Here is a 24916-nt window from a genome sequence, read left to right as displayed (position 1 = left end):
GGTGGGGGTCACCTGGCATTGGGGTGGGGGAGGCATGGGTTTGCCTAGCACTGGGAAGGAGGGGTCTATGGGGTGGCTGTGGGCTTCCTGGAATACGGGAAGTGTGATCAGGTGGCATGAAGGGGCAAAGAAGGCGGCGTGGTCAGCTGGCTGTGATGGGGATTGGGAGTGAGTCACCTGGGGTGGAGCAGGTGTGTACATCACCCAGCACCGGAACCTGGGTTAAGTGATGAGTGAGAAGGAAAAGAGACGGGAACAAGGAGATGTCACATTTCCCTAGCCCCTTCCAGCCTGGAGGATCTCAAAGCATTTTGGATGCTTGTGCCTAGAGCACCACTGGAATGCAGCCACCCCTGGGGTGGAGGGCAACATCTGAGGGGCATACGGGGCATGGCACAAAGCTGGGGGGTGGGGCCCCGAGCCAAACCCCCCTGAAGCTGTAGATGTCATGGGCTTTGGACTGAGCCCTTAGAGTGCATCTCCCAGGAAGGGGGGGATGAATCTCCCAGGTGCCCAGAGCTGCCCCCTGCTATAGGAGCTCAGACACCCATCAGGAATGGGCGATGGGATGGATCACTTGATGATCACCTGCTCTGTTCATTCCCTCTGGGGCACCTGGCACTGGCCACTGCCGGAAGACTGGATACTGGGCTAGATGGACCTTTGGTCTGACCCAGGATGGCCTTTCTTATGGGCGAGAGAGAGGCTCCAGGACTCGCACAGGGGCATTTTCAGACTCCAGCTCCCCCCTCTCCCTGGGGTGGCCTAGGAGGGAACATCTGTACAGGAACATCTGGAGGTGGAGCCACATTTCTTACCCGCAGCTTCCCACGCATGGCGCAGTTCTTCATGTCCTGGGTCTTCCAGGTGAGATGCTAGAGAAGGGGTGGGGGGCAAAGGAAGGGGGTTAGGAGGGGCACAAAGGTGTTCTGGGGGGGAGCATGGGACCACGCAGGCCTCTGGCTAAGGAAGGGCAGGGCAGGGCAGGATGGCAGCTGAGGTCACAGGCTGCTCTGTGGACAGCCTTGGCCAGCAGCTTTTAACTCTGAGCAGGGTGGGCCAAGAACGCCCAGGCCACTGTTCTAACCCCTCGACCCAGAGGTGAAATAGAACCCAGGAGTCCTGGCTCCCAGCCCCCTGCTCTCACCACGGAAGAACACTCTCTCTGCAGAGCTGGCAACAGAACCCAGGAGTCCTGGCTCCCAGCCCCCTGCTCTCACCGCAGAAGAACACTCTCTGCAGAGCTGACAACAGAACCCAGGAGTCCTGGTTCCCAGCCCCCTGCTCTCACCGCAGAAGAACACTCTCTCTGCAGAGCTGACAACAGAACCCAGGAGTCCTGGCTCCCAGCCCCCTGCTCTAACCACTGCACCCCATTCTGACATGAGGGAAGATTGCCAAACAGTCCCTCCCACCCACCCTCGTACCATGGCCGCGACTCCCCTTCCTCCTTACCCTCTCGGGATAGAACTCCTCTGGGGTCTGGCTGAGGTCAAAGGCATAAACGTGGTCCCTGTGGAGAGAGAGCAGGAATGTGACCATCTCCCGAGCACGTGAGGAGGCAAAAGGACCACGGCTGGGGGCAGAGGGGGGTTGTGATGGTGTCTGCGCATCGGTGTCATGCGCAAGGTGTGTGAGAGGGCTCTGGTTGTGTGAGGGGAGTGCAAGCTGTGTGCTGGGACCCTGCGTGGGATGGGAGAGGAGTGCGCTGTGGCTGGGGGGGGGTGAGGCCACGGGCACCCTGCGGTTGTGCGAGGGCTGGGTGGGGTGTGCGCTGTGGCTGGGAGGGCGCGTAGGAGGGGATGCACGCACTGTGGCTGGGCGAGGGGCGCATGCACAACTGTGGTTGTGTGAGAGGCATGTGAGGCATGTGCGTGGCTGGGGGGTGTGGGGCGGGGTGTGCACACGCGGTTGTGCAAGGGGCGCATGAGGCGTGTGCCGTGGCTGGGGGTGTGGGAGGGCTGTGCTCACGCTGTGGTTCTGCGAGGGCCAGGGGAGGTTTGTGCTGTAGTTGTGAGGGTGTAGGATGGGGTGTGCACACAGAGCTGAGCTAGGGGTGTGTATGTACACACAGCTGATTGAGGGGCGGGTGCACACAGAACTGATCGAGGGGCGTGCACATGAGTGATCGAGGAGCGTGCACACATGGCTGATAGAGGGGCGTGTGCACACACCTGATCGAGGGGCGTGTACACAGAACTGATCGAGGGGCGTGCACACACGGCTGATAGAGGGGCGTGTGCACACACCTGATCGAGGGGCATGCACATGGGTGATCGAGGGGCGTGCACACATGGCTGATAGAGGGGCGTGTGCACACAGTTGATTGAGGGGCGTGTACACAGAACTGATTGAGGGGTGTGCACACACGGCTGGGCGAGGGGCGTGTACACAGAACTGATTGAGGGGCATGCACACACGGCTGATAGAGGGGCGTGTGCACACACCTGATCGAAGGGCGTGTACACAGAACTGATCGAGGGGCGTGCACACACGGCTGATAGAGGGGCGTGTGCACACATCTGATCAAGGGGCGTGTACACAGAACTGATTGAGGGCGTGCACACATGGCTGGGCGAGGGGCCTGTGCACACCGGCGGCTGGGCGAGGAGTGCAGGGGCCCCGCGCTGCACGTGAGGTGCGCCGGCGCGATGCCCCATGGGGACTCTCTCTCTCTCTCTCTCTCACTCACCGCGCGGCAATGAGGAACGTCTGGTTGAGACGCAGCATCCTCTGGAAGTCCAGGCCGAGCTGGGCCGTGTCATTGTCGCCGGCGAGGCCTCGGAAGCAGGGGTAGGGGGATGTCGCTGGTGGCAGAGAGCAAGGGCGGCCATTATACACTTCCACCTCCCCCGGCACAGGGTCCCCGCCCCGGCACGATGGTCACCAGTGACATCCCAACACTGGGGGAGGGGGGGTGTAATTGGAGTGGGGACAGCGGCTGAGGGGAACCCCATAGTGCCCTTCATACGTCACCCCCCCCCCCACTGATAGACCCTGTTCCGTTCCCAGGGGTTCATTCCAGACTTGGGGAGACACCCCCAGCTGGACACCCCAGCCCAGGCAGGGAACATGCCATTTGCTCTCCCTCTGGCACGGGGGGTGGGGGGGTGTCCCAGCCACAGGCCATGCGGTCTAGCGGCTGTGGCCACTACGTGGCTCGCCCAGTGTCCTGTCCTGCAGGCGGCTGCCTTGGGCGACCCGAGCGTGGCAGGTCTCAGCCCAGGCCTGTGGCTCGACAGCCGTGGGTTCCCTGCTCCGGGGGGCAGCGTGGAGGGAGCGACCGGGCTGGCTTACTCGGCAGGCCCACGGTGCTGAGGGGAGTGAGGTCCTTGGGGAAGGAGAGCGCGGACGGCAGCAGGCATCGGCCCAGCAGGAGGAGCAGAGCGGCCGCAGCAGGGCAGGAGGGGGGCATCCTCGTGGCCTTCCCAGCCGGAGAGCAGAGCGGAACCGGCTGGGCCTTAGGACTGGACCATTGCTCGCTCGCCCATCGGCAGGCCCTGCGGAGACGGGGGGGGGCTGTCACTGTCACATCCGCCTCGGAGCCCACGGTGCTGGCTCCATTCAGCTCCTCTTCCTCTCCAGAAGACGGAGGCGCGCCCCCACCGTACCTCATAAGCCCTCGCTCCACCCCAGAGCCAGGGCGGGGTGGACAAAGGGGCTGTGCCAGGTGAGCTTCCCGCACGCTCTGCCTCCTTGCCGACGCGCTCCAGCCCTGCCTTCCAGGCACCCCCTCAACTTAAGCTAGCACCCCCCTGAGGTTGCTGCTGGTTGATGCCTAGTGGGGCATGGCACAGGTACGACGGGGGTTAATCCCTCCAGGGAGAGGGCTCTGAAAGGAGGGTGCTGTGCAGACAGAGAGGACCATCCGCTCCCTATGCCTGGGATGCAGGACAGCTGGCACTGGGTCGGTCCAACCGGGCACAGGGGGGAGGGAATGGGAAGCACACGGGTGCCGTGAGCCAGGCTGGGCAGGCTCCAGAAAAGCCGTAAGGCCAAAGCAAGGTGGTCAATCCGCACCCACAACCTCCGCCCCCCCACAACAAAAAATTCATGTAAGGGTCTATTGGTAACAGCAGAGCCAAAAGGTCAATCGGAGGGAAAGGCAGACACAGGCGATTTGCCAGCATTGACTCACTAAAGCCCGCAGCATCCCTGCGAAGGCATCACCTCCTTGTTATACATATGGGGAAACTGAGGCAGGTGGGAGGCGGGTGTGTGACTACCCCAGGCCATACAGCTGGTCAGCTGCAAATATTGGGAAAGAACCCATAACCACTAGATCACACTCCCCTTCCCTAGAGCCCAGAAGCCCTGACTCCTACATCCTTGCTCTAACCATTGGATTACACTCCCCTCCCAGAGCTGGAGAGAGAACCCAGGAGTCCTGACTCCCAGACCTTGTAGCCTGATTCTTATTTACATTAAGACTCCTTCATGCCCCTCTGGCAGCATAAAGGGTCCATAAAGGGAGCATCAGCTTAATTTACCCCTGCTTTAAGGCCTCTTCATTTTGCCCTGGCTTTCCCAGCCTACCCACACCCCCGCTCTAACCACTAGACACCACGCCCAATGCCAAGGGGCCCTACAAGCAGCCACCTGGGATTTGGGGATGCTGAGGACTGCTGAAAACTCAGGCCTGTTCCAGGCAGGAGCACAGAAAGCCCTGCCCAGGGTGCACCCAGAATACCCGGTCGACGCGGGTGCTCTGGGAGCGCGGGGTCAGCCCCAGCGGGGACTAGCAGGGGCATGGACACTCCCCCCCACCCCCAACCCCCACTTTGTCCTGCGGGCTGGAGCTCTCCCCAGGCCAGGTTATAAAGCGGGTACCAGACCCTGACCCGGCCTGGCTCGCACATGGGGCTGGCAAGCATTAGGGACTAGCAGCTGGCGCAGGGGGTCGAGTTACAGTGGGAGCTGCAGCCTAAGATCTGGGTTGTGAGGGGAGGAAGGGAGAGATCAGAGGGGGGAGAGCGCGGGGGGGGGAGGGAGGGAGGGAAGTAACCCCATTCTCCTCCTTCCCCCCATGCCAGGTGACCCACACCTCTTCCCCGATCCCCTTTCCTTTGGATCACGGCTAACCCCCTGCAGGACGAATGCTAGGGTGCTGCGGCATGAAGTATTAACAGCCCAGACACAGCAGCCCCACTGGAAAACCTGTTCCAGCCCCACTGATACTGGGCCGCGTGGAAGGCGCATGTGTGTGTGAGTGTATACCTGTGTGTGTGAGTGCCTGTGTAAGGGGTGTGTGCTATGTAGACCCCTGGGTGTGTGTGTGTAATGGTTGTGTATACCTGTGTGTGTGAGTGCCTGTGTAAGAGGTGTGTGCTATGTAGACCCCTGGGTGTGTGTGTGTGTGTGTAATGGTTGTGTATACCTGTGTGTGTGCATGCCTGTGTGTGAGCAGGTGTGGGAGGTGTGTAAGGGGGTGTATAACGGTGTGTGTGAGGTGTATAAAGTGTGTGCATGTGTGTGTCTATGTTTATATGTGTGTAAGGGTTTATATGTGTGTAAAGATTGTGTGTGTAGACCTGTGGGCAGGTGTGTAAGGGGTGTGTGTGAGTCTATGTATAAGTGTGTGTGTACAGGCTGTGAGTGAGGGGTCTATAATGGTGTGTGTGTGTGAGGGAGTGTGGGGGTGTGTAAAGGGAGTTGTACAGGCGGTGTGTGTGAGGGGGTGTGGGAGTGTAAAGGGCTGTGTATGAGGGGATGTGAAGGTGTACAAGGGCTGTGTGTGAGAGGGGATGTGGGAGTGTATAAGGGCTGTGTGTGAGGGTATATAAGGGGAGGTGTATAAGGGGTGTGTGTTCAGACTGTGTGTGTGAGGGGATGTATGGCCTGTGTGTGTGGGAGGTGTGGGTGTCTATGAGGGTGTATAAGGGCTGTGTGTGTGAGGGTGTGTGTGTGAGGGGGCATAGATGGGCGGTGTGTGTGAGGGGTACGGGGGTGTACAAGGACTGTGTGTGAGAGGGGATGTGAGGGTGTATAAGGGCTGTGTGTGTGAGGGGGTGTGGGAGTATATAAAGGGGTGTACGGGCTGTGTGTGTGTTTGTGCAGGGTGTGGGGTGTAAAAGAGGTGTGTGTACAAGGGGGCATGTGAGGGGTGTGAGGGTATACCTGGACTGTGTGTGAGAATGCATGTGAAGGTGTATAAGGGCTGTGTGTGAGAGGGGGTGTATAAAGGGGGTGTATAGGCTCTGAGGAGGGGTGTACAAGGACTGCGTGTGTGGGGGGGATGTACCAGGGCTGTGTGTGAGGGAATGTGAAGGTGTATAAGGGCTGTGTGTGAGAGGCAGTGTGGGAGTGTATAAGGGGGGGCGTATGGCCTGTGGGGGGGGTGTACAAGGACTGTGTGTGTGAGGAGCATGAGGGTGTAAAGGGGGTGTGTGTACAAGAGGTGTGTGTGAGAGGTGTGGTGGAGACTCTCCCCAGCTACACACCCCAGGAGAGCCATCCTCTGAGCTGCTAATTAGCAGGCCCTGCCCACAGGGCCCCCCCTGGGTGCCGCGGGCAGCCAATGCCCCGGAGCAGAGGCAGGTGTTGGCGTCAGCTCAGCGTGGTGCTGACGGGGGCTGACGTGGGTTGGGTCCTGCGGGAGCCTCAGGAAATCTCTCCGGTTATTCCAGGACAGAGCTCGGCGTCCCCGGAAAGTCACCGGGGTGAACCCGAGACAATTCCCCACCCTCCGGGAGGGAGGAGACAGTTCCCATGCAGGCAGGATGTCGGCTCATCCCCCGGAGGGCTTCCCAGACCACAGGCAAGGGGGGGTAGAGACTAGCCAACTGGGGGGCAGGGAGACATGGGGATGCTATTGCAAAGCCCAGCTCAGCAGCAGTTTGGAGCAGAGCCCCAGATGGATGGACAGACAGACTTGTTTTAAAAGGAAAAACATGAAAACAAATTCTTTTCCGGACAAGTGTTTCCAGCTCCCCCTCCCCCGCTCTGACCACTAGACCCTACTACCCGCCCTGAGCTCCTTCCCAGCACCGAAAATAGAACCCAGGAGTCCTGACACCCAGTCCCCTCTCCCTGCTCAAACCACGAGAAACCACTCCCTTCCTAGAGCTGGCCATAGGAACCCAGGAGTCCTGACTGCCAGTCACCTGCCCTAACCACTGCTCCATGCCACCTGCTATCTCGGCGCTGCGCCCTTTTCCCTTTGGGCCATGGGAGGAGTTGGAGACCTGCCCCGGGAGTGGGAAATCGCTGCCAAAGCCCAATTAATGCCCAACACGACGGCAGAAAACGACAGTTACAGTGAGGCTTGTGGGGTGAGCTGCGGGGGACCCATTCCAGGGCAGTTTTCCAGCCAGGAGCCAAGAGCCAGGCTTCATAAATAACCTGGCGCGGTCAGGCCGGAGTTGTGAGCCGTGATTAGCCGTGATTATGCCGGAGCTTTAGGGAGTGTCACCTGGGGGGCAGTGGGGCTGGGATCCCGGCTTGGTGCAGCAGGGGTTCGCCATGGGGGAGGAAGGAGAGAAAAGAGGAGAAAATAAGGCACTAAGGACAGAGAGATGGAGGGAGGCTGGGCTGAGCTTGAGAGAGAGGAGGAGAGGGGGGGAGAGACAGAGCATGCCAGGGACAGAGAGGGAGAGAAAGAGGGAGCGGAGCTGAGGGGGGAGAGCTCAGCCGGGAGGGGTGTGAGTATGGAAATGACTGGGAATGAGAGTGTGTGTGAGAACAAGAGTGTGCGTGGGTGTGTGTCAGTGAACGTCGGAATAGGAGCGTGTGTGTGTGTATATCCAGGCAGCAGGATGCATGGCGTGGGGTGTGGGTGAGTAGCTGGGCAGGGACAATGCATGGAGGGGATTACCTGGGACGGGGTGATGTGTGTATGTGTGTGTGTGTATATATCCAGAAAGGATGAGGCAGTGTGTGTGTGTGTAGTCAGGCAGGGGCAATGCATGGTGTGTGTGTGTGCAGCTGCGGGGGCAATGCATGAGGGGGGGTCTAGCTGGGGGGGCCAGGGACGAATGGAACACCATTTCAAGGACACAGCCCCATAGCCATGTGCGAGCTCCAGCTCCGGGTCCTGGCGCTCCAGCCCCTGTGCCTTCAGTGGCTGCTAGGGCGGCCAGGCTGGGATGGCGCCTGCAGTCTAGATGCCAGGCCCTGGCTGATCAGTCCTGGCGCGGTGCTGGCCATGCTGATGGGCCACCTGGGCTGTGGGCTCTGCAGTCCGACAGCAGCACCCACTGAGTGGGAAGGGCTGGAGCCACTCACCCGCCTGGATCCTGGAGAAGAGCACCTGGGCTCCAACCCTGGCCTCCCTCTTGCTGTGAATCCCAGTGCACCCCTGGGCACGGGCCCCAGACTGCCCCTGCCCTGCGAATCTGCCCCCACACAGAGCCCACTAGCAGCTGCAGCACAGCACCCACCACACCTGGGTGCCCGGGGTTTGGCCTAGGGTCAGCCCCCCACCCTCCTGTTGCTGTGCACCTCCTGGATGCAGGCAACATCTGTGGGAGTGCAGACAACAGCTGTCATTCCCATCACCTACTCGCCCCTGCCACGTATCCATCCATCCATCACCTACGCGCCCATCCATGTATCTATCCCCTCCATCAGCTACACTCCCCTCCATGTATTCATTCCTTCATCCCCTATGTGCCCGTCCATGTATCCATCCATCCATCCCCTACACACCCCTCCATGTATCCATCCATCTCTCCATCCCCTACACACCCCTCCATGTCCATCCATCTCTCCATCCCCTACACACCCCTCCATGTATCCATCCATCTCTCCATCCCCTACACACCCCTCCATGTATCCATCCAGCTCTCCATCACCTACACACCCCTCCATGTATCCATCCATCCCCTCCATCACCTACACACCCCTCCATCCATTCTTCCATCCATCTGTCCAATGGCATAATACCCTATATATATACACCTATTGTGACTCACAGCCTTCGCTTTCTCCCTTCAGTCCTGTGCCGCACACACATGCCCTCCTTCCCTCCATCCATCCTGTTCTGTACATACCGCTCCATTCCCTTCATCGCTGTCCGTCCAGTGTCACATGTACCAATTCATCACGACACGTACCCCTCCCTCCATTCCCGTATGCACTCATCTAACCTACCTCTCAGGATACCTGCTTCTCTGTCTACCTATCCATCCATCCATCCATCCATCCACTCATCCATCCATCCAGTGCCATACGTGCGCCTCTCTCCATCCACCTATTATCCTACATGCTTCTCTACCAATGGGTTTTCCTGGAGAACCTGCAGGCAGCAGGATCTGGTCCCTGTGTCTTCACAGCAACCTAATTCTTGCTCAGATAGGGAGCTGGGGTGGGGTGTGCGTGGAGGGAGAGCAGGGGCTGGGAAGAGGGGAATGATTTGAGCTGGCCAGCAGGTTTGCTAGTCCCAGCACCCCATCCCCTCCCGTCAGCCCGAGCTCCCTGCTGCACTGCTAATTATGACGAGCTGCGCCATCCCAATCACCTGCTAATTGGAAGTTGGGACTGATTAGCTGGGAGCTGTAATTTGATTGTGATGAGGCACCAGGTTAGAACAAAGACAGGCTGCCAGGCAGCTCTGCAGGTCGCTTTCTTCGGCAGTAGCCGGGAGGGGCTGGTGGGGGAAGAACCTGGCCCCCTGAAGACGCCCCCCAATGTCGGGCGCTGTTCTCAGCCATGCCCCGCTACTCCTTGCCGTTTACTCAATGGATCCGACGCACGGTCCCCCAAAGTGGGGCGGGGGGACCGGGACTCTGGAGCGGAGGGAGGTACAGTCTGTTGGCTTGGACTCGTGAGCATGAAGAAAGCTGAACTGACGCACTGGGGTATGAAGTGCAGCCAGGAGCCCTTTGCCAACAGGGGAAACACCCAGGCCACATCAAAAAACTCCATTCACGCCCAGGTTGGTTGCTCAATCACACTTATCACCCCCCACAGCCAACAAGAGGCCCCAGGCTCCCGGTGGACGCAGGGGACCTGGGTTCTCATCCCAGCTCAGTCACCTGCTGGATAACTTTGGGCTGGAGAACCCTTCCTCTCTCCGTGCCTCCGTTTCCCCTCCCCTGCATCTGTCTATTTAGCTCGGGAGGGCTTTGGGGCAGGGATTGTCTCTCGCTCCACATCTGTCAAGTGCCCGGCATAATGGGGTCCCTACCCCTACCTCAGTTGCTACCGTAAGGTAACTAAGCCATTGTAAAAGCCAGGAAATCCTGGTTTAAGTCACCCTTAAACCACCAGCTGCCATTTCTCCAGAACCTTGTTAATTGCCCTGCATCCAATGAAATGGAGCAGCTGCCGTCTCAGAGCCAGGAATAAGCAGCAGCAGCTGGGCAAGCCCTTGAGCAGCACGGTTTCTCTGTTTGCATCTAAACTGCTCCCTGGTAATAGGGGGAGATGGCTGCAGCAAACCTCAGGCCCAGCTGGGAATCGGCCGTTTATTGGCATTTTCCAGGAAGTCTCAGCAGGGTCCTGCGGGAGGCTCACTGCATTTTGCTTTTCTTGTCTCCCAGCGCTTGTTCCTGGTGATTGAGTTACAATGAAAATACACACGGCGCCGGGGTTGATCATATGCTTCACTCGTGAGTGACTGAGATGAGAATTTGCCCCCCCTCCCCCTCCGCCAAGCTCACTGCCTGTCAGCAGCCAGGACACCAGAGAATGCTGGTTATGAACCTCCAGACAGCACTGAATGAGGGGTGAGTCAAATCACTCCATTGACATGGCTTGCCAGCTTAGCCGTATGTCACTGCCTGGAGACAGCCGAGCGCCTAGGTTAACATCCTGCAGAAGCTTGGTACAGTTAGGACGGCTTTACTGTTAACCTTGAGCAATGATGCCTAGTGGGTGGATTGCTACCCTGGGACTCAGGAGACCTGAGTTCTAGACCCACCTCTGCCACTAGCCTGCGGGGTGACCTTGGGCACCCGGTGCCTCAGTTTCCCCATCTGTGAAATGGGGATAATCGTACTGACCTCCTTTGTAAAGTGCTTTGAGATCTGTGGAAAAGAGGGAGCTGTTAAAGGGTGTCAGAATGCACAGAGCTCTCCCTGGATCTGGTCTGATTTCTTTTACAAGAAGCATGACAGTAGCGCGGAATGCCCCTAGCTGAGATCCGAGCCCCAATGTGCCAGGCGTTGCACAGACAGAGCAGGGAGCATCCCTGCTCCAGAGGGCTCCCAGCCCAAACACATCAAGGGACAGGAAAGGCAGGAACTTTATCCTCATTTTACAAACAGGAGCTGAGGCCTGGGATGCCTCGGGTGTAACTGCAGCTTGTATGGATACCCCCAAGCTAGCTTTACTCTAGCGAAGCTGTGGCAGGATGGATTTCAGCGTGGGCTAGCTGCCCAAGTAATTACCTAGCGGGTGGGGGGACTTGCGCAGCTGCTGCCAGGGCTTCTCTGCTCCAGCACCTGAGCAAGCCCCAGGAAATCTAGCGGGGGTATGTCTACACATGATGCAATCACACCCCACGATTGCAGTGTCGCCATAGCCTTAGGATAAGACAAGAGACAGCAGGTGGAGACAGCCGGGGGAGCACAAGGAAACCAGGAGACAATATTGGGCCAGCATGACGGGCAGTGAGATCTGCTTCTGCAGAGCTGGCCAGATCCCTTCCCTGGATCCCATTCTAATGAGGAGCCGATACTGATGGGAGGCTCCAAACCAGGTGCCATGAAGCCAGCATGATATATGAAAAGCTGGGAATTTCGCGGCGAGAAACAGACCGCAAAGCCGCATTTCTAATATAGACCGAAAATTAATTTCTTCCACAAACTCCGTGCCTCGATCGGCACCATTCCCAGAATCCCAGCGGGGCACGCTCCGAGCTCTCCTTTGTCTCCTTTGATAAACTTGACGTTCCAGCTGATTTATAATTAGACTGATGGGGAAGGGGCCCTTTTATGTTTTCAACACCATTTAAAAATAGACAGTGAGTCATGTGGAGAGAAGGGTTCTTTTTACCCCAGGGCAGAGAGTAGCCAGCACTCAGCTCTCCCGGCTGCGGCTGGCCCAGGCCGTGGGCTGCAGAGCGATACACGCCGGGGGATTGCAAAGGTGGGCGAGGATCATTTGTCACACTTGACAGATGGAGATAAATGAGGCTGAGAGATGGGAAGTGACTTTCCCAGACCCACGCGGCAAGGAAGCAGCAGCGCTGGGTGTCTTGAGCCACCAGCCCCTGTGCTAACTACTAGATCACACTGCCTCCTATGGCTGGGAATAGAAGCCAGGAGTCCTGGCTCCCAGTATACCCTACTCTGACCACTAGATTCCGCTCTCCTCTCACAGGTGTGAAGAGACTAGCAGTCCTGACTCAAGGTCCCTCCTGCTCTACCTACTAGGCCACACGCCTTTCCAGATCTAGGATTAGAACCCAGGAGTCCTGCTGGTCAGGCCTGCCTACTCAAACCCACTAGATCCCACAGCCAGGAGTTCTGGCTCCCAATCCCATCGTACCTCTAACCCACTACACCTCACTCCCCTCCCAGAGCAGGGAATAGAACCCAGGAGTCCTGGCTCCCTGTCCCCTCCTAGCCCTAATCCACTACACCTCACTCCCTCCCAGAGCAGGGAATAGAACCCAGGAGTCCTGGCTCCCAGTCCTCTGCGCTACAGCCTCCTGGGCAGCCTAAGGGTGTTGACTCATGCCAGTCCTACCAGCTCCCTCGGAGAGTTTTGTGCCAGTCATCCCCAGTGTAACATTAACCCCCATTCCAGAAGCTGAGTAATGGGGGACGAACCAGCCCCCCAAATGCCTCTGAGTTTAGAGCACACTGGACAGGCCTGCTGCTGAGGGGAGCCCCATTGCTTGGGGGGTGTACAACACTGGGCAGTACAAAGCGCTGGATAGACAGACATAACAATTCTGGGCCAGATCCTTACCCTAGTGGGCCTGATCCATGGCCAACGTCCCATTGCATTTCCCTTATTGCATTTCACGGGAGCAGCCCCGGCCCCTAGAGGGTCCATCAGGCTCCGCCGTCTCTGGTCCCTGTAACTCGCCAGTGGGTGAAATGAGTTGGGGGAGCGGGGACCTCGGGCCACAAATGCTCCCAGGGGATTCATCACTCTACCAGCCCCTGATTGGCTGAGTCAGCCGAGGGGCCATGAACTACATGGTCCAAGGCAGCCGAACGGTCTGGTCAGCCCGCGGGTCGACGTGTCCAAGACGAGAAGCCCTGGCGTGGGGTGGCGAGTGCAGAATCTTCCCCTTCTGCTGCTGCCCCTCCTCCCGGCCTCCAGCCCCCCCTCCCCTTCCCAGTCCCTCCCTGCCCATCCAGCCAAACCTCTCCTCCACCAAAGGGATTTAAATAACAAGACTGAACCCAAAGATCCCTGGCGTTACCATGGCATCTGCCCGCTCGCTCCGCATGCACGTTCTATCCCTTCCCCGCCCCCCTCGCCCGTGGCTGTCCTGTCTATTTCGTCTAGGGCAGGGGCTGTCTTGTCCGTACAGCGCCTGGCACAAGGAGGCCCTGTTCTCGGTTGGAAACCAGGCGCTCCCGTCATAAACAAGCTCCCCCGTGGATGAACAGAGTTGTTAAGCTGGAACCTTTCGTAGCAATTTACCAGGCTGGCTCAGGGGCTTAATCTAGCCGGGAGCCTGCATCTGCCAGTGGCTGGCATCAGATGGAAAAGGCTGGCATAAAAAGCCCTCCAGGAGGTAGGGTAACCTGCCCCCACGAGTCAGAACCGGAGACAGTTTTTCTCTCCTAAGCAAAGGCCTCTCTGCTTTGGCTCTTCCCCATGGTGCCCAGGGAGGAGCGTGGACCGATCTCAGTCTAGCTCTGCAGGGCGGGGGAGGTGTTGGGTTTTTTTCCCCCCCGTTGTGCCATAAAAACGTGTCACAATTTTAAAGCCCAGCCGAAGGGAAGGGAAGGGCGGGGAAAAGCACAAATGCGAAGGACGACCCGCCGATAGGCTGAGAAACTGTCGAAACGGCAGCACCGTCACGCCATCTGTCTGGGAGAAAGACACCTGCCTGGGTGGCACTATAGATAGGCCAGGAACGAGCCTGGCGCAGGCGCCAGCGAGCTGGTGTGATAAATGGGAGGGCTGCCAGACAGCGGCGGAGGGGGACAGGGTGGCTCCGGTGCATGGGGACAGCTCACGGGGCCTTTCACCTCCAAGGCTAGGGCTGGAGATTGCCCACTGGATCCTTGGGCTCCTCTGTCTGTCTGCATCTGCTGTCTCTTGTCTTAGACTGTGAGCTCTTTGGGGCCGGGACTGTCTGTTTGTTCTGGATTTGTACAGCACCTAGCACCATAGGGTCTGGGGCTTCTAGGCACTGCTGTAATACACCTAATAGATAATGTACAGCACCTGGTACCATGGGGTCTGGGCCATGACTGGGGCGCCTAGGCGCTGCTGTAATACACCTAATAGGTAATGTACCGCGCCTAGCACCATGGGGTCTGATCCATGACTGGGGCTTCTTAGTGCTACCGTAATACATCTAATAGACATTAATAATAACCCAGTAGCAGGCAAACTTTATCTCTGGGTGGGTCATTGCCTTCCATGGAAATGATTAGATGGGGCACAGGCATCCTCTTCCATGGAGGCCCACCCTTGGCAGAGGAATCAGGGTGGCTGTGTGTATTGGTGGGTGGGGCACTAGGTTAGGCTGTGGGAGCTGTGAGTTCCAGACACAGCCCTGCAATCTTGGGTCACTCACTCCCCCGCTCGGTGCCTCAGTTTCCTCTCCTGGCCTGTGTCTATTTTGACTGCAAGCGAGGGCGAGGGCAGCCCCTGTGTTTGTACAGCTCCGGGCAAAATGCGTCCCCCCCCACCCCCCAAAGATGCTACTGCAGTACCAATGACATGGCCCTGCAGTACCAGTGACAACCCAGCTCTGACTGTGCCCCCTGGTGGGCAGGCGCCGCAGAGAGGCCAAGGATGGAATGGGCCACGGAGTGTGAGCTCCTCTCCCTGCATCACAAGGCAACTCGCTGGGGCAGAGCCAGGGCATTCAAAGGACCCACATACGGTTCCTAAGAGCTGCCTGACCAAATCACACCACTGGGCAGTAGTTTAGCACCCATTCTCGTCACGTGATCGGGTCTTTTCACCAGCCGGGCCTATATCACAATATACCCCAGCCCAGCCAGATGAGCATCACCCCATCTCCCAGCACAGATCACCCAGCCCGAGCCGGAAAACAGCAAACCCCCAGGGCCAGGTTAGAGAGACAGGCCTGGAGCAACCCTTCCTGGGGAGTGAACTCCAAGGGCAGCCCGCCATACAGCAATGATAATAATGCTGGTCTCCGTTATCAGGGATATTTGCACAGCCCCGAAGCGTTATGCAGTGTCTCCCCGCACAATCCGCGACCACTGTGGCACCAGAGATATTCACCCTCTCGGCCGACATGCTGGGGATTTGAACCAGTGACCACTGAAGCGAAACGCACGAGCTGCTAGGCTTGAGCGAAGGCTCCCGAGGTGAGGCGAGAAGAGACACAGCTGTGCCAGACCAGGCACAAAGGGGGGAAGCTGCAACACACACACCCCCCGCAGGGGTTACACAGCCTTTGCATCCTGGCAGCGCATGGGAAGAGCCACAGGGGTGCAACAATCCCACCACACACTTGAGGTCTGAGCTCTTCCCTGTCCCCTGGGGGGCGCCGGCGGGCCAGCCTTTCCACAGCGGGAGGGTGGGATTGGGCCCACCTGAGCTTGGCCACACTCATGCAGGGCGGACCAAGCCCTGTGTTACCCTGGCGGTCAGACGAGATGGTGCCAACGGTCCCTTCTGGCCTTGGAATTCAGGCCTCTGCTTAAACGGGGAAGGAGGGAGGGCCGGAGGCTGCGTGTGCATGTCGCAGGCGTGCCGGGGTGTGTCACAGGCGTGTTATAGGCACTGCGGGGTTGTAGACGGCTAGACACGACCTATAGCGATTGGTCACTCGGCTCTATAGGGATCGGTTAAACTTCCTGAGGACGATCATTTCTGAACCCTTTATAAAGAGGACCCGTTGGACAGGTTTCCCCATGCCCGATGGCGCCGCCAGGGCTGCGGCCCCCGCTGGCGTAAGCTGGCGAAGATCCATTGCCATCCGCTGAGGGTGCAGGTGCTGGCATGAGGCCCCTGAGGCTGTGCCCACCCACCCCCAGAGTGGGTCCTGCTCCCCCCCACCAACCTGAGCTCTCTACAGCTGCCAGCTTGCCCGGTGCCGTCCTGTGATGCAGTCTTGCCTTCCAGGTGGTCCTGCGAGGGGCTCCAGGCAGCTGGCAGGGGGGCAGGGAAGGCATCAGAGCTGGAGGGAGGGAGGGTGCGCAGACAGGTTGGGTTGGGGGGTGCCACCGTGCGGCTGGCTTGGCTGCTCTGCCCCGCTGAGGCCAAACAGGAGGCCACGGATCGAAATCCTCCAGGTGCTGAGGAGTCAGAAGCTCTGGCCTCACTCCAGCTCCAGTTATTGCTCGTTGCCGCTGCCCGGACATAGCTGCTTTCCAGCAACCGGTGGCTGGGATCCCTAGGCCAGTGACTGTGTCAGAGCTGCGGAGAGAACCCAGGAGTCCGGGCCCACCCCGCCATGGCCGGTCTCGCCCTTCCCCCCACCTCTCTCTCTCTCTGAATCCATCAGTTCTTTTTCCGCTCTATTATTTTTAAAGAAAGATCCCAGCGCTGCTGTCGCTGCCACACGCGTCATTAGCGCGGTTAATTACACTGCGGCTGGAAAGCTGGGCTCAGCCTCCTCCCCCCGCCCCCCGGCTGCCCCCAGCCCCTCGCTGGCACGGCACAGCCCTCCTGGAACTCACTGTGTGAGCATGGAGAGCAGGCTTTGGGCCGCTAGAGGTTATGGGATAGGGACTGGGGTCTATTCCCAGGCTCTGGCAGGGGACTGGGGACTAATGATTAGAGCGGGGCCTGGGGGAGCCAGGATTCGTGGGTTCTGTTCCCAGCTCTGGAAGGGGAATGGGGTCTAATGGTTAGAGGAAGGAGGCTGGGGGAGCCAGGATTCCTGGGTTCTGTTCCCAGCTCTGGGAGGGGAATGGGGTCTAATGGTTAGAGCCAGGCGACGGGGGTGGGGGATAGCCAGGACTCCTGGGTCCTATTTCCTCACTCTGCCAGTGTGGCCCTAGGCGAGTTACTTCCCTCTCTCTGTCCCGCCTCTCCCACCGAACAAAGGTTGTTGAGACACAAACACGCTCTCTAGGGTCCTTTCCCCACATTGCAACAGCTCAGTCCCCAGGAGGGGCAGCTGCAGAATGACGCTTAGCAGGCACAAGGCTAACGGCCAGCTACCCCACCTGTGGGTCTGGTCCCTGGTGTCTGTGACCACGGGGTAACAACCATGCACGGTGCTTGCACAGTAATGAAGATACCCCCGGGACCTGTTCCCACCTTCAAGCTGCCCCAGTCTCCCAAGGCAGCTTCTCCCATCCAACAGCATGGGAACACGGGGGGGACAAAGGGCATGGCCCTGCAGAGGGAAGATTCATCTCCTCTCCAGTGCTCAAATCCCCATGGCTCCCTTATCATCCCCGAGAGGGGAGATGGGAGCCTGGACTGCAGTTTCCAGGCCTGACTCTCAGAGGAGGTGTCCCATTCTTGCATGTGGGACAGGGACGGACATGGGGATGGCAAGCTGCTCTGAGCCCCCTTTGAACACCTGTATCCAGGCAGCCCAGCCAGGGTGTAAGTTACAGCAGTCCCGAGGTGGCTCTAACTTACTCTCTACTTCCCATGATCCCTTTGGGGGCAGAGAATAGCCAGAGCGCAGTGTGCTCTGACCACACCCCCAATGCTGGGGGGGGAAGGGGCTGGGAGCAGGGGCTAGCAGCAGGGCTGGTGGACAGAGAGGCTGCTTCCACCCACTCCAAGGTCCTTTTATGCTGCCAGGGTGGGGCAAAGAGGCCAGAGAATTGCCGGCCCCCCCCCCCCCCCCCCGCACATACCCTCATCTCTCATTCAGCAACATTTTGTGGTTTAATGCAAATTTAATGGCAGACAATTAAGCTCTGCATCAAAGAGGATCCAGCCAGTAACAACCGCTCCCGCAGGCCCGTTCAGTGGTAATTTGTGTCAGCCTCAAATTGGTGCTTTGCTGCAATTTAAATATCATCTCTAACTGCAGATGCGTCACCTGGGCTGGGAACTTGTAGAGAAATCAGTGTGCCACAGGTAGAGAAATGGGCTGCATGTCTGGGTGGGGTGCTGAGCCCCAGCGCTACGGCAATAAACAAGTGGAGAGTTCTGGGATTTATCTGCTAAGGTCCTCTTTGTCCCCATTTAACTGGTGGGGAAACTGAGGCACACCACAATTTAAAAAATATATATATATGTATTTGGAGGTGGGAATAGAAGCGGGTCTCCTGGGTCCCCGTTAAGTGTCCTGCCGACAAGGCTACCCCTTTCCTACGTTGGTTTACAGTGCAGCTGAAAGCCCCCTGATCACACTAGGCAGCAGGGCAACCGGCTCCTTACACACCTGTCTAAAATGTGTAGCAAAAAACCAAAAACAAGAACTGCAAGATCATGGGAGATTTCAGTTTGAGTGACACAAACTGGAGGTCTCATGCTGCCAGCTGCGAAACATCCTCGGAATTTCTAAATATTATAGATTGCAATTTCCTCACTCAAAACATGTTGCAGCCAACACAGGGGAATTCTGTATTAGACCTTGTCTTGACAGATAAAGAGGGACAGATCACAGAACTAACAATTAATGGTAACTGAGGTATAAGTGATCACATTTATAATGTACACACAGGATAAAGTCCAGACCAGCAACAGATATACTTGGTGCTTTACAAGGGCCAGTTTCACAAAGTTGAAAACAATTATAAGCCAAATCAGCTGGGAGGAATAATTTAATCAGAAAAATGTGAACAATCATTGGGAATTGTTTAAGAACGCTTTAGTGGATGCCCAAGAAAACACAATTTCACAATCAAGGAAGAAGGCTGTATTAGTTAAAAAAAAGCCAACAGTCTGGTTTAGAGGGGAAGTGAAGACAGCTATAAAAATAAAAAAATAATATATATAAAATGGAAAAGAGGGGAAGTTGATAGTAACAAAAATAAATCAGAAGCTAGGAACTGTAGAAAATTGATAAGGGAAGCAAAGGACACAAGGAGACTGCTATGTCCAGCAGAGTTAAGGACCATAATGAGTTTTTTAGAGTATATAGGGAAAAAAAGAATCTTAATGATACTGGTCCATCAGTAGATGGAAATGGTAGAATTATCAAGAACAATCCAGAAAAGGCAGAAGTGTTCAATTAATATTTCTATTCTGTATTTAGGAGAAAAACAGAAGATAAGACTCTTTTATTTCCACTAGTATCTCAGGAGGATAAACAGCAGCTACTAAAGTTAGACATTTTTAAATCGGCAGGTCTGGATAACTTGCATCCAAGAGTTTTAACAGATCTGGCTCAGGAGCTCGCTGGACCATTAATATTGCTTTTCAGTACATCCTGGAACACTGGGGAAGTTCCAGAAGACTAGAAGAAAGCCGCTGATGTGCCAATATTTAAAAAGGGTAAATGGAATGACCGGGTAATTATAGGCCTGTCGGTCTGACACTGCCCCCTGCAAGACAATGCAGTGGCTGACATGGCACTCGATTAATAAAGAATTAAAGGAGGGTAATATAATTAATGCCAATCAACATGAGTTTATGGAAAATAAATCTGGTCTAACATGATCTTTTTTTGATGCGATTACAAGATTGATTGATAAAAGTAATAGCGTCGATGTAATAGACAAACTTCTGTACGGCGTTTGACTTGGTACTGCACGGCATTTTGATTAAAAAAGTGGAAAGATATCAAATTAACATGGCACAGATGAAATGGATTAAAAGCTGGCTAACTGATAGGTCTCCAGATGTAATTCAAACCATTGAGGGGGTGTGTTTCTAGTGGGGTCCCGCAGGGATCGGTTCTTGGCTTCACCCTATTGAACATTTTTATGAATGAAGAAAACATAAAATCCTCACTGATGAAGCTTGCAGATGATGCAAAAATTGGGGAAGTGGTGAATAATGAAGAGGGCGGGTCACTGATACAGAGAGATCTGGATCGCTGGCTAAACTGAGGGCACATGCATACATCTAGGAACAAAGAACGCAAACCGTACTTACAGGACGGGGACTCTGTCCTAGGAAGCAGGGACTCTGAACAAGATCGGGGGTGAGGGAAGGGGGCTCCTGGTGGATAATCAGCTGAACATGAGCTCCCAGTGCGATGCTGTGGCCAAATGGGCTAATACCCTGGGATGTACAAACAGGGGAATCGGGAGTAGGAGCAGAGAGGTTATTTGACCTCCGTATCTGGCGCTGGTATGGCTGCTGCTGGGATCCTGGGTCCAGTTCTGGTACCCACAGTTCAAGGATGTTGATAAATTGCAGAGGGGTCAGAGAAGACCCCCAGAGATGATTAAAAGGTTAGAAAACCTGCCTTAGAGTGACAGACTCCGGGAAGTGATTCTATTTAGCTTAACAAAGAGAACGCTGAGGGGTGACTTGATCACAGTCTATAAGTACCTAGATGGGGAACAAATATTTAATAACGGGCTCTTCAGTCTAGCTGAGAAAGGTCAAACACGATCCAATGGCTGGCAGCTGAAGCTAGACACATTCAGACTGGAAATAAGGTGCACGTTTTTAACAGGTGGGTAATTAACCATCAAAACAATTTCCCAAGGGTCGTGGTGGATTCGCCGTCACTGACCAAGACTGGCTGTTTCTCTAACAGCTCTGCGCTAGGAATTCCTTTGGGGTAGCTCTCTGGCCCGAGCTATCCAAGACGTCAGAGCAAATGATCACAATGGTCCCCTCTGGCCTTGGAATCTGTGACGATCCAGGCCCCAGGGCGCCAGGCGCTGGACAAGCATATAGTGAGAGACAGAGCGCAGGATCCTCAGGGCGGGAAGGGAAATGGAGGCACCAAGAGGGAAAGTGCTTTGCTCAAGATCACAGAGCTGATCAGTGGCAGAGGCGGGAAAAGAACCCAGGTGTCCTGCCTAGCACCCTGCTCGGGAGGCCGCATTGCCTTTTCTACAGGTTGGCCTTCCAAGACATCACAGCATTAGGCCAGCGAGGCCTCTGGGAGGGGAAATGACCAAAAAGCATCCAGGGGTCAGCTGAGGGGTGAGCTGAGAGGATCTGAAGTCGGGCTGCCCGGGCCGGGTTATGGAGATGCCAGACCTGGGGAGATCCCACCTCTGGCTTAGCGTAGAGGCTGTGGGGCAGCCTATAGGGTAGAGGTGGGGGAGAGCAGGGGTTTAGCTGTAGTTTGAGCTAAAGCAATGGTCGTTCCACTCCGCAGACCTGGGTTTAAATCCTGCCCGAGGGTCACAACGGAGGGGCATCGGCGGGACGACCCATCAATGAACCAGCAGGGACCCCTGTGTCTGGGCTGGAGCTGGCAAGCACAGCAGCTCCCCCTGGCTCTAACCCTGCCCCATTGATCCCTGGTTCCCACGGCCCTTAGCATCTCCTCAGTGACAAAAAGAACGATCCGGGACGCAGCCCCTTGGCCCAAGAGGCTGCTCCCAGATGTGGCCAAGGAGCCTCTCAAACTGCCCTGCCAGGATTGGGGAGCGGGGGGGAGCCCTGGGCCAGGGGACTAAGCACCTCCCCCACCACCCACCACAGCTGTGCTGTGGTTTATTCTTCCATCATCGCTATCCCCCCAGGGGAGGAAGACACAAGCCGCCCTCCCCGGCATGGGGTGAAGGTGGGACCGGCCTCCACTTCCCCCCAGCAGGCCGGTGGGTGCAGGCTGGCCTCGGCCAAGGGGTTGGCTTGGGAGCCCCATGTCTGAGCATCCTGCAAGCCCCTCCCCCATTCTCTCTATGGGGCTGTGTCCCCGGTGCTGCGATTCCCCCCACCCCCAGGCTCTCTCCGGATGACAGAAGAGAATCCTCAGGCCCCGTGGGCACCCGCCCCTGCCGTGTGCCGCTGGGCATTGCGATGAGCATCATGCACCCACCGAGCCGGGCAGCACTGATGCCTCCAAGGTGGGCACAGAGGGGTGCATGTGCCCAGCCTGCAGAGAGGCTGCTCAAGACAAGGCTGCAGTGTGCCACCCCTTCAGCTCTGAGCCAGTGGCCTGGTGACCTGGCACACGAGGTCACCGCGCCACTCAGGACGGCTGGGTGGCTGGGCTAAATCTGCCACCCTAGGCAGCGGCCCAGAAATCCGCAGCCCCGGGCAGCTGCCTAGCTTGCCTGTGGCTAGAACGGCCCCCGGGGCACTCTGGGCTGGGCACGGGGTGGGGCTGGGAACTCTACCTTTGGGCCAAGGAGGGAGAGGGCTCCCCCGCGGTGGAAGGATTTCCGTGCCCAAGGGGATCCCAGCTGCCAGCCCTGGTGTCTCAGCCCAGCGGGGTGAGCACTAGGGAACCCGGTCTGGGTCTCTGTGCCAACTTGGAACTGCCTCAGGGTGCCACCCTCCCCCCATCAGGCCACCCCACAGATCCCTCCCATTCCCCGCTCTCCAGCCCGTTGCCCGCCGCCTCCTTCCCAGCTATTGCACAGCAGCTGGGACCCGGCCAAGCCCTCCAGAGGCCGCTCGACTTCCCAGTGTCTAGGGCTTTTCCAGGAACGAGCCGCCGTTCAGCACCGTGGCCTCACGCCGACCCAGCCGGGCGGGGCACAGCGCCAGGGGAGAGGGGCAAGGCGGGGCTGCCTAACGCTGCCAGCAGTCCACGGGGACACGCCAAGCAGCCTTGGGCCGGTGCCAGGTGCCGGGAGAGCAGGGGATGCCACGGCCTTGGTGCAGGTGGGGCTCAGCGTGAAGGGAGGGGTGTGGAGGAGGGGCATTTGATGGGAACCCGTCACTAGGGCATGAAAAGGGTCGAGAATGCAGACCTGCTTCTCAGCAGCCTCTACCCTGGCTGGGAGGGGGGAGACTGCTGGGTGGGGCTGGGAGTCAGGGCTCCTGGGTTCTAGCCCCAGTTCTGCGGGGGGGCATCTAGTGGCTGCAATGGGGACAGGCTGGGAGCCAGGACTCCTGGGTTCTATTCCCATCTCACTTTAACGCTGTGTGAAAAGAAGAAATAAAGCTTTTAAATGTTCCTATTTACAGATCAAGGCTCTGACACTCGGCAGCTCAGTGTTGCAGGCTGGAGACAAGCGTAGGGAGCGAGGGGTCAGTGCCCCTCATGTCTGCGAGGCTGTTATCCCAAAAGCCCCTCTCACAAACAGCACTTGCCATTAAGCATGTTCCTGCTGGCAAAGGCGGTGAGAGTTCCCCCTCCCTACACACCCCCGCTGCAGTCCCCCTCCAGGGGCCAGGAGAACCAGGGCCGCTGGTCTCAGCTATGCTCTGGGCTGCAGCGCTAGGAAACAAAATCTGCTCGGACCCCAGGGCCAGAGAGAGGTGGAGAAGATGCAATGGGCACACCATCTCCCTCTGCTGGATGGAAACAGAACTGCTCGCCTGTGTGTCAGATTCCCGTCACTGCTAACGGGGATTCTCCTTCAGCTCTAGCTGGGGGTTAGAGCTTTTAACCCCTAATTCTAGCCTTCAGTCACCCTCAAAATGCTTAAAAAACACCCAGGGGTCAGGTCTAAATCCAATATGGAGTCAGGTATAAATAACCCTGTATCACAGAGGGAGAAACTGAGTCACAAGAGGGCAGAGACTTGGCTTAAGGATCACACAGCAAGTCAGTGACTGAGCTGCAAATAGAACCCAGGAGTCCTAGCTCCCAGATCTAAGCACTAGCCCACACTTGCCTCCCAAAGCTGGGGGCAGAACCCAGGAGTCCTAGCTCATTGCCTGATCTAACGACTAAACCACACTCCCTCTGACATCTTTCTCTGCTCCAAGTTCTACCCACTCCAACGTCCCTTTCCTATATTATTCATATCTCAGCAGCACCAGCCCAAGATTACGGCCCTGTTGAGTCAGGCGCTGCACACATGCCTAGTGAGAGACACCCCCAGCCTTGAAGGGCTCCGTCTCAACACACCAGACAGACAAAAGGCAGGAGGGGAAACTGAGGCACAGAGGAATGAAATGACTTGCCCACATTCGCCCAGCAGGCCAGTAGCAGAGCAAGGAATCAAACCCAGCCATCCTGGCTCCCAACCCAGTGCTCCATCCACTATGTCACAGAAAGTGGGATCTAGCTCCCACCCACTGCAGGCAGCTGCAATGCCCTGACCAATATGCCCCACTCACCAAGCAGGCACCAAGCAGTTAAAGGAGCTAATGCTGAGTTAATGGCACAGATTTAATGGCGCTCTATTGAGAAACGTTATTACTATTGAAGACGCTGGGTGTCTGAAATAGACAATGTAATTAAATGAAATATTACGCCAATTAAAACCCAGGCCCCCACATGCCAATATAATTCTTACCTTGGGCCATTCGAAATGTAAATGTAATGTATGACGTCTCATCAGTCCCACATTATATTCTGCTGTCTCGGAGCGGTGGCTAATTTTAGCCCGCGCTCCAGCTGGCTCTTCCGCTTCCTCCAGGCCAGCGACGCTGGGTCGAGGCAAGAGCTGGGCCTTGGCATCTAATAACCAGGTCCGTACAACGCAATAGAGACTCCTTCTCTCAGCTTTACTTCTGCTTCCAACCCCTATTTCACATGAGGTGGGAATGGAACCCAGGAGTCCTGACCCCCGCCCCCCAGCCCGCACTCAGCCCTGCACCCTATGAGTCAAATGCATCCTCCCCCATGCATTAATACTGAGATCCTGGGGAGGGGCTTGGCTTAAAACTGCCCCCTCCCCCTGCACTGGGGCTGGATTCACCCTTTCCCTTCGCAGTAGGGGAGAGGGACAAATGAAGTTAAAAGGCAACTAATGCGCAGCATGAGGAAAGGAAATGTTTTCTAATGAGTGACTTGTGGAACTCTCTGCCCCATGATGTCCTTGAGGCCAAGGGCTGAACAGGGTCCACAGCTAATGGGACCAGCCACTGTTGCATTAGAGAGAAGAAGGGGTTTATAAAGGAATAGGGACCATTC

General features: G+C 56.9%; 1 protein-coding gene across 1 annotated transcript in view; it reads right to left on the bottom strand.

The window, feature by feature from the left end:
- The window catches only part of SEMA6C (semaphorin 6C), an 89810-nt gene that overhangs the window by 30848 nt on the left and 34046 nt on the right, over window positions 1-24916 (bottom strand). The window contains exons 3-6 of the mRNA XM_074938548.1: window positions 3298-3500; window positions 2693-2807; window positions 1456-1513; window positions 819-875 (exon numbers count right to left, since the gene is read on the bottom strand). Of these exons, the coding sequence (XP_074794649.1) occupies window positions 819-875; window positions 1456-1513; window positions 2693-2807; window positions 3298-3415 (348 nt within the window). The 5' untranslated portion in view covers window positions 3416-3500. The remainder of the gene's footprint in view (window positions 1-818; window positions 876-1455; window positions 1514-2692; window positions 2808-3297; window positions 3501-24916) is intronic.

This window comes from Natator depressus, chromosome 24, assembly GCF_965152275.1.
Source record: "Natator depressus isolate rNatDep1 chromosome 24, rNatDep2.hap1, whole genome shotgun sequence".
In the NCBI taxonomy this organism is placed as follows: Eukaryota; Metazoa; Chordata; order Testudines; family Cheloniidae; genus Natator; species Natator depressus.
Note: the sequence above shows the minus strand (reverse complement) of the source record. Positions and strands in the feature narration are given on the sequence as shown.